This window comes from Topomyia yanbarensis, chromosome 2, assembly GCF_030247195.1.
Source record: "Topomyia yanbarensis strain Yona2022 chromosome 2, ASM3024719v1, whole genome shotgun sequence".
Taxonomy (NCBI): Eukaryota; Metazoa; Arthropoda; class Insecta; order Diptera; family Culicidae; genus Topomyia; species Topomyia yanbarensis.
Genome location: NC_080671.1, coordinates 79955408 through 79973069, shown reverse-complemented (window position 1 = coordinate 79973069; position 17662 = coordinate 79955408). Strand labels below are relative to the sequence as shown.

Here is a 17662-nt window from a genome sequence, read left to right as displayed (position 1 = left end):
TTGTGCGCTTTTATCAGAATTCTGGCAGCTAACCGTTAGTGCTTGGATTCAGCAGGAATGTACAATTTTGTTCGACTCCTGCCAGAGTTTTGTTCGATTTTTGCAATACACCCAGGTTTTATTTCCCCGTTTTTTGCGCGGTTTTTTACGAGGTTTTTTTACGCGGATTTTCCAATTAACGCGGTTTTTGCAAAAATATTCTTTCTTTCTTTTGCATGTAAAAAACAAACTTTTTCCTGAAAAAAAATCTAAGTCCTTTTAAATGCAAAGAACTTAGAAGAGTTTTGGCAGTTTTTACTTCGCGCGGATTTCGCAATTAACACTGTTTTTGCAAAAAATATTCTAAGTCCTTTTGAATGCCCGACTTAGAAGATTTTCAGACAGGTGGAAGAGACGGGTCTGCAAGATTCCTTATGGCCCGCACCCCAACAATATGGGAATGTTCTTGAAGAGTAGGTTCCCGAAATTGATTTTTGACGCCATTTTGAAATCAAAGATGGCGACTTCCGGTTTAGCGAAATTCGCTATAACTCAATCAATATGGATATTTTTGGAATGGTCTTGAGGAGTAGATGCCAGAAATTGATTTTTGAAACCATTTTGAAATCAAAGATGGCGACTTCCGGTTTAACGAAATTCTTGAAGAGTAGGTGCCAGAAATTGATTTTTGACATTACGAAATCAAAGATGTCGACTTCCGGTTTAGCGAAATCCGTTATGAATTTATAATCAAATCAATATGGGTATTTTCGGAATGGTCTTGAAGAGTAGATGCCAGAAAATGATTTTTGACGACATTCTTAAATCAAAGATGGCGACTTCCGATTTAGCGAAATTCACTATAACCCAATCAATATGGGTATTTTCGGAATGTTCTTGAAGAGTAGGTTCCCGAAATTGACTTTTGACGCCATTTTGAAATCAAAGATGGCGACTTCCGGTTTAGCGAAATTCGCTATAACTCAATCAATATGGATATTTTTGGAATGGTCTTGAGGAGTAGATGCCAGAAATTGATTTTTGAAACCATTTTGAAATCAAAGATGGCGACTTCCGGTTTAACGAAATTCTTGAAGAGTAGGTGCCAGAAATTGATTTTTGACATTACGAAATCAAAGATGTCGACTTCCGGTTTAGCGAAATCCGTTATGAATTTATAATCAAATCAATATGGGTATTTTCGGAATGGTCTTGAAGAGTAGATGCCAGAAAATGATTTTTGACGACATTCTTAAATCAAAGATGGCGACTTCCGATTTAGCGAAATTCACTATAACCCAATCAATATGGGTATTTTCGGAATGTTCTTGAAGAGTAGGTTCCCGAAATTGACTTTTGACGCCATTTTGAAATCAAAGATGGCGACTTCCGGTTTAGCGAAATTCGCTATAACTCAATCAATATGGATATTTTTGGAATGGTCTTGAGGAGTAGATGCCAGAAATTAATTTTTGAAGCCATTTTGAAATCAAAGATGGCGACTTCCGGTTTAACGAAATTCTTGAAGAGTAGGTGTCAGAAATTGATTTTTGACATTTTGAAATCAAAGATGTCGACTTCCGGTTTAGCGAAATCCGTTATGAATTTATAATCAAATCAATATGGGTATTTTCGGAATGGACTTGAAGAGTAGGTGCCAGAAATTGATTTTTGACGCCATTTTGAAATCAAAGATGTCAGCTTCCGGTTTAGCGAAATTCGCTATAACCCAATCAATATGGATATTTTTGGAATGGTCTTGAAGAGTAGGTGCCAGAAATTGATTTTTGACGCCATTTTGAAATCAAAGATGGCGACTTCCGGTTTAGCGAAATTCGCTATAACCCAATTATCCAAATCACCCTCAAATATAAGATCTAATCATAAACCAGCAACACATAAAAATATTTTGCATTTTTCTTGCGGGAATTTCGGTAAACCGGAAGTCGCCATCTTTGATTTCAAAATGGTGTCAAAGATCAATTTCTGGCACCTACTCCTCAAGACCATTCCAAAAATATCCATGTTGATTGAGTTATAGCGAATTTCGCTAAACCGGAAGTAACCATCTTTGATTTTCTTCAATAAAATTCCGAAAATGCCAATATTGTTGGGGTGCGGGCCATAAGAAGTCTTCCGGACCCGTCTCTTCCATCTTTCCGAAAATTTTGCATTCAAAATGACTTAGAATATTTTTTTGCAAAAACCGTGTTAATTGCAAAATCCGCGCAAAAAAAACTTTCAAAAATATTTGTCTTTTGCTGAGTTTTTTTTACCCGGATTTTCGAATTAACGTGGTTTTTTACGCGGATTTTTCAATTAACGCGGTTTTTTACGCGGATTTTCCAATTAACGCGGTTTTTACGCGGATTTTCCAATTAACGCGGTTTTTTTACGAGGTACGTATCCCCCGCGTAAAAAAACCTGGGTGTAATTCTGTCCGGCAGATATTGCGATGGTTTTGATACGGATTCCTTCAGAATTATTTTGGCATTTTACTCCAGTCTGATTGAAATCTAACGGAATGGCATCTACCGGAGGATTTCATGCCTGCGGAAATGTTGGTTCGATCCGGAAGATTTTCGGAAATTTCAATATAAGTGGAAGTGCCTTGATTTTGAAAGTCACGTTGTTGTATTTCCGAAAATCGAATTTATTTCATTCTGGATAAATTCAAAATGGAATCTATGTTTTTGTTTGGGTATGGCGGAATGAGAACAGCTTCTAATTTGAACATCGAAATAAATTTGATGATGGAAATACTTAAATTGTTTATTTTTTACAGATATGGAAAATAATAAAGGGGATGCACCTTTTTCAAATTTTGCTCGATTCAAGCCGCCATGACATAACCAAATCACCGCTAAATTTGCTTATGAGTTCAATAAATGGGAGCAGTCAAGTTGTCCCCAGGCTGATAATAGTAGACATGTTGCCTTACTTCTTCTTTATTTACTCGGCATGCAAGCAATAAATTGCGGAGACGTCGGCATTAACCCTCCGGAAGTTGAATAAATGGCTTACTGAACTAGCAGCCGCTTAACAACAATTTGTTCCAATGAGTTAAACAGATCAAATTATAAAAGTATTCGTGTAAATTGAGTTTTCTAAAGTTACAGAAATGGCAGATGAAGGAGCTATAAAATTTCTCATGGAATCACATTTAATCGATCGCTTCAAAAAAGCTTCGATTATGAAAAATTATTATGAATATAGATACTTTAATGCTAATGGATTCTATATGGGCTGTTCAACTTTACTATACTTTACAATACTCCGACTATAACCGATTGATCGGATGGTTTAAAGCATTTCCATTTGACGAGCACTTTTTTGGAACAGATTTAGAACAAGTCGACTATCGTTTCCGTAATTGGAAGCATGTATAGTACAAAAAATTCCATATAAACTTCAGGCACGTTGGTCCGGTAGCTAGACTTACCTTATATGTTTCAAATTTGGAGCAAGTACTACTGGTGGGTCTAGGAATCGACTCAGGGGTTTGCCGATACGGGTCATTTATTTCTTGTCACTCTATTGAACACGGTGTACATCTTCTTCAAAGCATCCCTGGCAGGAAAGTTCTCGACCAATTGGCTCCAAATGGTAAAACCAACAAAGTATAACAAATGTAGGCACTACCAATTGACGCAAACCAAATAATCCGACACAGCTTCAATCAGTTGATATCCCATAAGCTATGGAATTCCTAATTATCTTGAGCGCCCTATTAAATCTTACGTTATGGTACCCGATTGTAGATACACCATTCCCTGGTTTTTAAATTTCGAGATGTACATAACCAAAAGATTCTCTTCGCGGTTCAATACATCGAAAACGAACCCATTCCCGCAATACCACAGCGAAGCACATAGCCGACCAAACACTTAAGATTCCCTTATCTCGGAACAATAAAATTGATATAAGCAACCACCAGTAAGTTCATCTTACTTCGAATTCGAAATCATTACCCGTTATCATTTTAAGCGTCGTGGAGTTCATTTGGAATTCAAAGTTATGGTATATCAACACTGGAACAAATACCGCAATGAGTACTTGGCATCAGTTGCAGGTTTGTTTCCAATAATTAATACATCATCAAAAGAAGTGTGCTTCATTATATTCTATTCATCCCCAGCAACCTTGTCCGTGTTCATGGTGGTCACCACAAACGCATGGTCCTCTCCGGCACTACCGAAGCTGCTGTCCGAGGACTCCCCCGTGCCGATGACAGCCGACGAAGGTTCCTGGATGGTAGCTATACAGGCGATCGGAGCAGTATTCGGACCGGTTATCGCTGCTCTGACAGTTGATCATATTGGAAGAAAACTGACACTGCTGGGAACCGTCTTACCCGTAATAATCGGTTGGATATTGATTGGAGTAGGCGATAGGGTCGAGTACCTGTACGTAGCTCGATTTCTATTTGGAGTTTCCTACGGTACGGTTTACTCGGTATCACCAATCTATCTCGGAGAGATAGCTTCGGATGCAATTCGTGGATCTGCCGGTACGTTGATTACCGTGCTTGCCAAACTAGGGTTTTTGGCGATGTACTCCGTAGGCCCTTATTTAGAATATAGAACTCTAGCGTGGATTTCAATGGTTGGACCAGGATTGTTCGTCGTGTGTTTCATTTGGATGCCGGAGACGCCGTTTCATCGGCTGGCACGAAACGATGACGTTTCTGCCGAGAAATGTTTATCTTGGCTTCGTCGTTCGGAAAAAGTTTCCGAAGAACTCATAGCCATGAAAGCTTCAGTTCTGATATCCAAGGAAGAGCGAGGATCAGTTATGGAACTTTTCGCTTCAGCCTATCGAAATAATATGAGGATCCTTCTGATTTTAGTGTTCAGTATGCAAATGACCGGGTTACTTGCAATACTTGGATATGCACAAACAATTTTTGAGAAAATCTCAACAAATCTAGAACCAGAAGAAATGTCCATAGTGCTTGGTGCCGTTCAGATGGTAGCTGTCATTTTTCCTGCTGTTTTAGTTGATCGTATGGGACGCCGTCCGCTACTTCTACTGTCTACGGCCGGAACCACGCTCGGATTATTAATGTGCAGTATCTACTTCGCAATTGATGACGGTGGAGGTAATCACGGTTGGATAGCTTTCGTCTCACTGATGCTGTACATTGTGGCCTACGGATTGGGATTGGCAACTGTTTCCTTTGCAATACTCAGCGAAATATTTCCGAAGAATATTCGAGCATATGCTACGGCTGCGTTCGCCATGCTTAGTGCTCTTATCGTTTTCGGTGTCGCCAAAATGTTCCAAATTGCGCTGGACGAAGTGGGTCCATACTTGCCGTTTGCGATTTTCGGTATCTGCGGAGCTGTTAGCTGGCTGCTGATATATCTGTACATTCCGGAGACCAAAGGACGAACGCTCGATGAAATTCAACGGATCGTGAGGGGGAAATCTGTTAGATAACTTTGTAGTTGATGTTTTGAAGTGTGAATTTCGTTCAGTGGAAAAGTATGGTGCTGCGTAAGTGAATTGTTTTCTGCATAATATAATTTAATTTATTTCATTAAAACATTTTTATAACTGTAACATAAGCGTGTAATCTGCTGACACTCATGCCTTATTTTTTTTCTAGTGTTTATTGGGTTTAACACCTAATTTCTCGTAAACCTGTTGGGATCAAAAAACATGAAAAAGCTGTTTTAATAACAATAGGTGTTTCTCCAGCAGTGCTAGATGCTACTGCTCAATTCTATTTTCCTAAATTTTTCACTATAGTTCAATTGCGCAGAAAAAGTACTTGAAGACAGTCTAAATTGATAGGTTGTATCAGTTTTCAAAAGTATTTCAAGACAACAAAGATATAACAAATTTTAATTTTTCATCAAAGAGAATAGTGAAAGAGACGCAGAGTGAAAATCAGTCAAAACGGCAACACTCCCTTTACGATGATTTCAACACTAGAATTTGGCAACCGTTTCCAAAGGCAGCACTTTAAATGACTCCTATTATATTTTGAAAACAAACCTTTTGTCGATCGTTGAATTTGTATATCAAACGATGTGCATTTCGAAACAAAGAGATGAAATAATTCTAAAACTTGTTTTTACTCATACATAGACTCTAGAATGCACCTTACAATCACGATTGCACTAAATTCTGACGAAAATTCAATTTTTTTTGGATAGATTTACAATACTTAACTCCTCCAACTCAGGCATGAGTAATGTTTATTTACATTGCACGATTGGTCTGCTCAATAAGGTATTTTTGGCTTCACACTATTCGTCTCTTTTCCTATTCTCTTTGTTTTTCATCACTAGCTGAAAATGTCCCTGGCAGCACTGCTCGAGGGAAATCCAATCAGACTAATTGCAATAACTTGAGTTCTACGGATAATTGAAAGGTAATAGTCACAGTCATTGGCCTTACTTGTTTATGCGAGGGAATCTTGTCCGATTTGATAGATGTTTGAAATGTTGTTTCTAAACAAGAAGGGCATGAAGAGGTTAATTCCATATCAACATTTGAATAGGGCTAATAAGGTTTGTAAACAAACTTTTGTTTTGCTGATTTCTCCTAATTTGTTATCATTTCAACACAGAAAACATTTGGAATTGATTCTACCAAGGATAAAGATGTTGATTCATGCGTATTTTTCATGAAATTCAACTCGGTAGCGGAATAATGAGTGAAATAAGTTTGTTTACAAAAGTCTCATTAGCCCTTTTGAAGAATTACTATTGAATTGATATAAACAACAAAGATGTTCGTACTATACAAAAATATACAATACATGCACAAAAACATATGAAACAAAATACGATGATTCTGCGATGACACCTGATATCTTTTTACTGCAGAATTGCCACTATTAATGAAAAATCACATCCATAAAAGCCGAGAAGTGAATGTCCACGACAAGTTCACAATCCATCACTCCACCGGGTACATGGAAGCTGTTATTGGCTAACAATGCATCCTTGCTAGAAATGAATCTTGACACACATATTGCTTGGGTTCAATTTTAATCAGTTTAAAGCCGACAGCGGCCATAGATTTTCAAAAAAAAAATTGGAAACTAACAAAAAAAATCCCAGTACGAAGGCATGCCCCGGTATACATGAATAACAATAAACTGAACTGGTTAATTTCCGATAAGCTTAAAAAGCAACTGCACGGAACAGAATCCGATTATAAATTCATGGCGATTTTGGAACAGAAATAGTTACGAAAAATGGTGCCCAAAATCCCTGAAATTATGAATAATAAACTTCGTATTCATGAAGCTATTTGTGTTTCCACAAAACTAATTCGTCCCGAATATATGCATGGCCAGCGAATGTTTGGTTCAGTAGTAACAGTATCGGTTGTTCCCTAGACATGTTTAGTTTTTGTTATGATTCTTGTTCATAATTTGCGGATACATTGGTTTGTTTAAACTGCATCAACTAAAATTGCCGACAGTTAAACCATGTTCACGTTTTCAGGATCTTAAGCGCGATTTTCGTAATATCTCATCGCGTTACCGTAACATTTCATTCATGAGTTTACAAGCCGATTTCTCTGGCAAAGTAGCGTGATTAATGTTAATGATTTCAAGATTTTAGTGATAAGTTTTGCAATTTCTACTTATATCAAAATATTTGAGTCAAGAGTAGAGTGATTCATATTCATAATTTCAGGATTGTGACTAATTTTAGATATGGTAGTTATGAATGATATGATTTAAGTTCATGATTTCGGGGTCTTCGTCACGATTTTCATAGTTTCTATTCACGTTATTGTAATATATCAATCACGAGTAGAGCGATTCATGTTCATGATTTCAAACCCACCAGTAATAATTTAAATTTTGTGAAATAGTTCACTTAATAATGACTATGTGTAGATTCGCACGAAATTGAAAACGATTAGGGATATCGAATATCTTTTAAATGTCACAAGCACGCAAGTTCACTAATATATGAATATTGTTCACCATCGCGGGTAATTCGAGGACAAAGAATAACCTCCGTTTAGCAGTAGCAGCTGAAACAGCTTTTAAACTTAAATTTATTATTGGCCATTATTGGATATAGTTCAAATATAAGGTTTTTAACTTACATTCAGTTTTCTATCTCCTAAAAATAGCGAAGGAACAATGTTATGTTTCACCCGTCTCTGCAGCGAATTCTAGCACCAATAAGTTAAACAATATTTCTATTATCAGCATGAACATAACTAGGGTATATAAATTTTAGGTGAATTAATTAAATTCATTTTAGGCATCTTAGGTTTTAAATTTAGGTTTAGCAATTTAATTAGGATAAGAATGAAACACTCACATGTGGTGGTGAGCCACCCTAACTTTCGACTCGAGATACTTCGTCACAACTGCCTTTTTTCGTCACTCGTTACTGTGTAGATCCTATCTGCAGACTCCGGTGTGGTCCTAGTAAAGACAAATGCAGATAGTGGGAGAACCTGACATCACGTCGATCTACCAAGCGGTGGGAATCTATAGCCACATTTCCGTTCGTGCAGCAATCCGCTTACCGTACAGTTGACCACTATCACATCAGTGCCGCCTTTGCGCATGAGCACACTGGGCCAGAGCCAGGGGCCCCGGGATTTTGGGGGCCCCGCACTTAGGATGAATATAACATCCTTCTTTCGACTTTATTTCAAAGAAAAGCCGCACTCAATTGTTCATTACTTTTTGATGTATGGGTAATAATAGATCAGTAGCAACTTGGAATCGCACATTGCACTGTATCCAAGATGATCAAGATGCTAGTCAAGATTTTTAAAAAGCATCAGAGCAGCAGGAAACGAGGCACTGCATGACTATTGAACCAATTCAAACGTCAATCCAACATTTCGATTCAAGTTTCAATTTATTTTCAACAGCAATTAAATGTTTGGCACACCCTCAATACAAAGTTTGGAAGGCACCAGACCTTAACCAACGAACCAGAAAATTTTGTTTGGCAAGCGATCTGTAGATGTGGCAAAAGATTAATCATATTACTTCGTTACATCTGAGCCTGTCAACGGACAAATACACATGGAAGCGTACAAAAGTGACTTCTCTAGGTCTTACGAAGAATTGACACTTTTGATCGGATTTGGCATGTTTCGCTCTGCCCAATCAGTCTTAGGCTGACACAGAACCGATAATGTTGTTTTTGCACTATATTCCGCCCTATCACAAGCATTTTAATCCATTTTGAAGACAAACGTTCATGAAATCCCAACAAACAAACCTAGCTTTACCCTAGATTTGACCCTAAATGTGCCACTATGAACGTGCGTGTATTTGAGGATATTTGTAGAATCTTGGACATTTAGTAGCGTCAACATTTTTAAAAATATTCTAGTATTGTGGTGTGTCCTCAAAGTGTGTTTCACACAAGTAGAACATTCTTGTAGGGGTGGGTGTAGGGTTCGTCGCGGTTGCGGTAATTACCGCAACCGCGCGGTATTTACCGCACCCGCACCGCACAATCTGCGGTGCGGTGAGACACTTTTTCCCGCAGATGCGGTGCGGGAAAGAGTTTTTACCGCGCGGTTTTACCGCAACCGCACCGCAAAAAAATTGATAAAGTGATAATTTTGATTATTTTAAAATGATAAACAGACTGCTATAACGAAAGAAAATCTAGCTGTGTGCGAAATATTCTGACGCTATTATTTTTACGACATATTTTGGACTAGTTATTTTATACTTCTAAGTAAAACTTCACAAACTAAATCATTTCAAATACACAAAATGCAAGATCCAAATAGAGACAAAATTATTAGATCATTTAAAAACAATAAATTTTTACTCTTAAATCCAATTTAAAAGTGCATCACTTCTCTCGATTCCTGTTGGAAATCGTGGAATTATGAAATTTTTCAAATGTGAATTTTGACTAATTTAAAGGAATTAAAGATGAACTAATTATGCTGGGAGTTGAACACAACCCAAATAATATAATTATCTTCATCAAACCAAACGAATTTGGAGTAATTGGCAGTAAAGGATACAAATGTATGAAAGCGTCCAAAATAAGGAGGGGTCCAAATTAGGATGATTATTCTATCATTCGTTCATCTACATTGTATTTCTATCTTCTTTGATTGCTGTGTAAATTCAATGTGAATTTTTCTGCATTCAATTTTATTGGACTCTTTCTCAAAAAGTATGCTACATAACTTTTTTTCGCGTACTTCAATTCAAATTTACTATACTACTATTTACAATAATTTTCAACCAAATTAAGTCCTAATATTTTTCAGTTAAGACTATTTTGTAGCTTTTTTGAAGCTTTTTTGCCAAATGTCACATAGTTTGACTCCCGTTCACTGCAATTGAAGTTTTTGCCTTTGGCTTATTGGGAAAATATTAGAGGAAAATACATTAAATGCTAGAACATTCGAACTAGCCTTAGGAAAATTACACTTCATACAATTTTTAAAGGGAGAAATCTTAGTTTTTGAATGAGAATACATCTGTGTCTTGTAGAATGCGGCAGTTAGAGTTTTGAGATATTTTGTCCGTAAAACTCCCTATTTTTAAAAATCATTTCTGCTGTATGCTACATATCATACATTTTTTGCAGTTTTTCTAATGTTAAATAATTCTGTACCGGTTGAGACCGGACACCTGATTAGATGTAATGTATAGAGCAATGTTTTCGTCAAATAAGGCGTCTTTCTTATTGATGACATACAACATGTTTTTATTTCACTGTATTGGAATATATGCGCTACTATATAGGAGTACTGGTATTTCGACTTTAAATTTTTTTTGATGAAATTCCTTAAAGAATGAAAGATAGTTTTACTACATAAATGCGAAAATATCCATTTCATTTTCACATGTCAAAAACATTGAAAATATGAAAATTTTAAGAAAAAAATATGAAACTTCATTTCTTATTATATTTTTGTTCCACTTTTTTCAATCAACTGAAGGGTTGCTAAAATAAAAGTTTTTCTATTTCTGCAGTTGAACGTTTTTGAATATATAGTGTTTGCCTTAAAATTAACGGAATTTTATTAATAGAAAATGCAAAAGTAGATTTTTTTCATAAACATTACATTCTGAGGAGTCTCTTAAAGTTAAATTTCGTGTGAATAAGAATAACATTTTATTATATATAGTTACACAAATGAACAATTTTTCAACACTATTTTTAAAAATATAAAAATTTTACCGCATTTACCGCATTACCGCGCGGTGCGGTGCGGTAAATAAAGTGCGGTTGCGGTAAGCGGTGCGGTTTTATTATTTTCTTGCGGTTGCGGTGCGGACAATCCATTTACCGCCCACATCCGCACCGCGACGAACCCTAGGTGGGTGTAGCGTAGTTGGTAAATCGATTGCCTTGTACGCAGCGTACCTGGGTTCGAGTCCCGACCCCCCGCACATAGAGTTAGAAATTTTTCATAAGATATTTTTCTAACCCGAAGAGGCGAATGACCTTAAGGTTAAAACCTCTATAATCGAAATAATAATAAAAAAAATAATAATAACATTCTTGTGCTGTTGGAATAAAATAATTTAATTTAAATTCAGTTTGTCCTTGCCAAATTCAATGCCTCAGTTTATGGACAAATGACGAAAGTATTGAAACGAATTATACAGATGATATTGATAGATTCGAGTAGTTTTGGTGTTTCGTTTTGAACGCAATTTTCAACGAACTTTACGTGATGATTAAAGTATTGAACACTTCTAATATTGAATAGTGAAAATGTTATTTGTTGGGACGGAGAAAAAAGTTTTTTGATGTGTTTGTGCGGAAGGCACCATACCTAACTTAAAGTTAATTTTTAACGTTTCGGATTCTCCTTATCAGTCACTAGCATAATGTTGGTGCCAGTTAGATGGTTTTAGTATCAAACCAGTGCCAATTTTGCTGCTAGTCTAGATGTATCATCTAACTAGCACCAAGATTATTTGAAATGCTACGCCTCCCCGAACCGGTCACAATAAATGAATGCACAACACGTCGGAATATATAACAAAAAGCAACCTCACCAACAATTCGTACAATGAAGAAATAATATTTTAAAGAACCGTAGTTCCTATTCCGGCTGAAGGGAATGCGAATAAAATTAATGAATTTCAAGGAAATTCGTGCGCTTTGACTCAAAATAATATCGATTGATTTCAAAGGTTTCCAAATTCGGCCACCTGTAAGTAAATTCACAAGATTTGATTAAAAAAAAAAATGCGCATTTTTCCAAAGGTGGAAGTCGATTCTGTTTAGTATCATCATATCAGGAACATCAAGAAGCTATCAAGATCAACACTATACGAAACAATGTAAATAAACATGTGCAAACTACACCAAAAATTCCAAAAATCATGAGCAACAGTGCGTTTCGTTTTTGGTTGAATGGACGTTTAACAGACCATGCTCCAACGTTCCTTCTTCTTGATGGAGGCACTTTTAATCCTCAAACAGCGTCTTACAGCTATGAAGGTCAGATTACATCATCTATAACGACGCTGAAATCCCTCTGGATAAAGACTCGACACGTCATTCGTTTGTTTACCATTTATCTGTCAGTGTCATTCCAATCGAGCAGGAGACCTGTCAATGTCATTCCAAGCGAGCAGAAGACTTGTCAAATGTTGCATTCTGATGAATGAATTTTAGAAAGTATTGTGATAGTTAGTTGAAATATTTTGAACAATCTTCTGAATCGAATCTCTAAGCCAAGGTTAAACATATAACTTTTATCATTACGGTGCCTAAAAGTTGCTTCAACGATTGCATCTATCCATAATGTTGAAATTTTCTAGTACCCCACAGAACCGGACCCATTCCGCACGAAGATCATAGTTTACCGGGAAGCGAAAAAAACAATATTTTTAAAACCGGCGATAGTTTTATTGGTACAAAACTTCAAACAGCACTTCATGATGAACAAATGATAGACGTTGCAACTCTGCGGTAACTGTAGTATACGAGTCAACTGAAGTTAAGGCTGTGACAGTGGTGCTAGTTTGCAGAAAATAATGTTGCCAAGATTGGGATAAGATGGCGAGTTTTTATTCAGTAATTCAGCGACTTTAATCGTTTAGGAAGAATATAGCGTAGTTGGTGAGTCCATTACACTGTACATCACCAGAGATCGAACTCCCATCACCGCATTTAGCGTGTTTGGCGGTTTGGACAACAGCAACGTCCAGAAACGGGTCCAGAAAAAAATTTCGGGAGGGGTCCGAAATTTTGATTTTGGAACGAACACTGTGCAATACGTTATGCGTCAAAACCCTATTTAATGCAAGTCAATTTTGGTGGTCAAATTTGGTTTAAAATGATTTTAAGTTTGAAACTAACATAAAATTGAAACTAATTCAAAATTTCTCAACAAGTTAAAAAATTTCGGAGGGGGCCCGGACCCCCAAGACCCTCCCCCTGGATTCGCCACTGGCAACGACACCTGTTTGTGGAAATCTGAAATACACTTTGTTCCCAATACATTTTGAATCCCACTTTATTTTCAACACGGTTGACTGATTTGGCGCAAATTTGGAAAAGAGTCTCAGAGTGGCATGGAGTAATTCTGTAATGCTGGGAATCATTTTTTGATCATCCTACTCTACAGCTGTTTACACCTGTTCAATTATTTGGTCCCTTAGCGCAATAGTGCCCAGGGGCCCCGCGTAATCTTAAGACGGCCCTGTATCACATATATCCTGTTCAATCTCCGTCGGGATTATTAAGTTCGTGCACTGATTCACAGAGAACACCAGGGCAGATTTAATGAGGAATTATTATAAAATATTAATGATTTCGCACTCCGCGTCTATCCACCAGCTTCTATCCAATTTGTTGGATATAATTCCATTGTTTTGCTTGATGGTACTTTTTTTTATTTCAATTATAGAGGTTTGAACCTTAAGGTCATTTACCTCTTCGGGTTAGAAAAATCTATTATGAAATGTGCGGGGTCGGAACTAGAACCCAGGTGCGCTGCGTGCCTTGTAGGCAATCGATTTACTAACTACGCTACGCCCACCCCTTTAATGGCACTTGTTGCTATTGGGGAACCTCCGAAACTACACCACCACTCGCAGTGTTATCAGATTTTCTGTTTTCGACAAATATATTATGATTTTATGAACTATTTAACGGGTACGCATGGTCACTCCTAGCTATTATACTAGGAATAATGAACCAGTTTACGAATACAAGAATAATATTTAAAGATTTTGTGAACTCAGGCACGCCGGATGCATCCAAAGAAAGTGAAATCGGAAGCCGAAATGAGGAAACAGTGGGCAATTTAACCCAGACATTTTACAAGATCCTATGAGCAGTTTTAAAAGAAAATTACGTCCGTTTGGATATGGTCATAAATTAGAATAAAACGAATAAAGAAAAATTTTGGTAATATGTTTTTTTTATTCCCTGAATGGTTGTAGAAGTCGGTTGAATGGCGAATTTTGACGAACCTTTTCATGTGATGCATTTTGATTCCGTACACCCTTTAGAAAGTGTAACACTCGTTGGTAATTATATTTATTATCGTAGTTTTTTTTTACAATATGGAACCTCAATTTTTTTCTCAATTTTTTTATTATAAATTTAAGAGAATGACAGATTTTTAATCTTTATCTCATATTTTCATATGAGCGTTATATTTATAAATTTGCAGACTATCAAAATATTTCTCAGGTAATATACTTTAACATTACTTAATAGAATGTTTATTTCCGTAAAAAGAATAAGTCTAATTTTTTATCTGTAGTACAATATGGGGTTTTTTTCTCCCAGAAAATCCCCGTCTTCGCTGCCACCTGCTGTAAACTTTACCATAACAAATTCTGTTCGATCAACTTCTAGTCCATTTATAGCCGTAAGCTCAAACGCGTACTAACTATTTTTAAACCGGACTAACTTTTAAACCGGCCTAAACTATTTGGTAAGCTTTAAACCAACGATGCTGTCATTTATATGGCTGCGTTCTGATCTGCGATACACGACAATGTTAAAAAACAACAAATTCATGTTAAAGAAAATGAGTAAATTAGACAACATGGAGAATTGTTTTTCATTCCGATATTTTCTTGCAGTAAAATAGCTTTTCTTCGTCATATGTATCGTTCCAAAGCGTGTGAGAACAATTTTGTCAACATGTAACTGATATTTTTCTGAACTTAGAACTTTAACTTGGTGGATAGTTTGTAGTTGGCCGATGATGTACTGCATTTTGTAGTGACATAATATTTAATGCACAAAAAAATCAGTTTGAAGTGGTTGAACCATTGTGTGTAAATGGTGCCATGATAGTTATTTTAAACTTTGATTAAAAAATTGGTTGAAATATTTCAATTTCAATTAAAAATGAACTGTGAATATCATTCTAATTGAACACGGTACCTGTCGACACGGGAGGAAAATATTTATATTCGTTTCAAGCTAATTTTCACAAGTTTGGAATAAATATCAATTATAAATAAAGGTTAGATCACACTCTGCGAATTAAAATTGTACACGTTTTTTTCAGCGAAGCTTAAATAAAAAGTAAACAAAGGTCAAACAAAGAATTACACTTTGACAGAATGATCACAAGTGTTATATTTCATATTGTTGATTCTATATTTCTGTAATGCAGATTGGAACGATTTTATTTGCTAACAAAATTTCTACGATTTTATAAATAAACAGAAATGAAAGTTTTGAGTATCCTAGTATATATATATATATATATATATATATATATATATATATATATATATATATATATATATATATATATATATATATATATATATATATATATATATATATATATATATATATATATATATATATATATATATATATATATATATATATATATATATATATATATATATATATATATATATATATATATATATATAGAAATATATTGATCGCCATTGCATTCGCAATCAATTTTAAAATATTTTTATATGGATGTTATATGTGAGTTTATTCATATAGGAAAAAAGCGTATATTTAAAATCTTTTATTTAATCTTTGCTTAGGGTATTCATGGAGTTACTTTGTAAGCAGTTAACATTCTGATTCAATTTGTGAACTGGGAGTCAAAATAAGAAAATTTATAAAATAGTGCATTTTACGATCTACATCCGATTGTCATTTATTTGGATCCATCCTAGGGACAGATCACTTGTGATGCATTTTTAAAATCAGCGAAATTAAATGCATTTCTTTCCATCAAAATAGAAATTCGTAATGCATTTTGCGTTGCGTGTAAGACGTCAAAACCCTGCAAAAAACAGCCCTACATTCAACAAAATACCGAACAAAGTGGATCAGCGTAGGACGATTGTTAAGTAATCTTTTCTGCGAGGGAGTGCAAAGTAAATGCAAAAATGGAAATTAAATGCATTTTTTCTAAGTTGATGCAAATTTGTTATACATTCCTAGAGTGATCTGCCCCTAGGATCCATCCAATGATAAAAAAAACTAATTTTTTTTGTTGTTCACTTTCTTTGATGTGAGCAGGGTTACCACATATACAGATTATTCTGTATTTTACAGATTTTTCTCGATAATTTACGACCAAGATTCTGTATGTACAGATTACAGATTTTTGGCTAAAATACAGATTTTATAGATTTTCAGTGTAGATATGTAGTACCCAGCCTATCAGAAGTTCGGATAACACTCAAAAGGCACCCTATATAGTTCAGATCTTAAGAAACTACTAAGCCGTGGAACAAAAGTGCCAAATTTTGATATCATTTGTTCTTCAGACAAAGATTAACTAATTTTTCATTGTGAAAATATTATTTTTTGGGAAGCTTCTAGTTAATTTTCGAATACAGATTTTCGATACAGAATTTTTCTCCCGCGATGCAGATTTCCAGATTTTTTCTCGAAAAAATACAGATTTCAATGTGGCAACCCTGGATGTGAGATACGACAGATATATGGGCAATAATTCGTGATAACATGTTATTGATTTATACTAAGGAATAAAATGATCCCACTTATTCTCTCAGCGATATGTAAAAGAAAATAATCAAAACAATTCTTATTGCAGTTTTGATTCTAATTCGCAAAAAACAACTTTGACCTGAATATGCGAATCGATTCGATTTATCCAAATGCTCTCCTGTAACTCTTCAATGAGAAATTGGAATCAAGCGTGTAGAAAGAAGGAAAGAACAGAGAAATCAAAAGTACAGGTAAATATAGTTCGACGGTGCTTGTCTTTCCTACCTGTTAAAACTGGCTTATTTATTGCCATCTTTATTGTGAGCAAAGAGAGCCATATTGATCCAGAAGAAAGCCGAAGAGAGGATTGAAAATAACGAAGTATGCGCAAGAGGAGCATGTCATATTTTTGTCTTTTTCCGGTAACATGATGCTGCCATTTGCATTACTGCGTTCTGATCGGCAATACACGGCAATGTTAAAAACCGTACAATGAGGTTAATTAAAAATTCACTGTTTATGCCATATATTTATATTTTTAAAATGATTTTGGAATCCTCGGTTTAGCTTAAGCAAAGTAACATTAGAATTATTTAAGATTCAAGTGGCTAATACTACGTTCACACAACAAGTAAAAACGTGTTTTACCGCTATCTCGATGACATTTTTCTTGTTGCTAATTATTATAACATGTTTTAACTCTGTAGTGTGAACATAGTATACAACGTTATTTCGCTATTTTGCTAATAATGGTGCATACTATCGTGAACGTTATAGAGTTGTAT

At 35.5% G+C, this 17662-nt stretch overlaps 1 protein-coding gene across 1 annotated transcript; it reads left to right on the top strand.

Moving 5' to 3' along the window:
- The first annotated feature begins 3975 nt into the window (after positions 1 to 3975).
- On the top strand, positions 3976 to 5481 carry LOC131683189 (facilitated trehalose transporter Tret1-like). Its single transcript, XM_058965025.1, has 2 exons — positions 3976 to 4051; positions 4118 to 5481. The coding sequence occupies exons 1-2, from the start codon at positions 3997 to 3999 to the stop codon at positions 5419 to 5421; spliced, it is 1359 nt and encodes a 452-aa protein (XP_058821008.1). The 5' UTR covers positions 3976 to 3996; the 3' UTR covers positions 5422 to 5481.
- The last annotated feature ends 12181 nt before the right edge of the window (positions 5482 to 17662 follow it).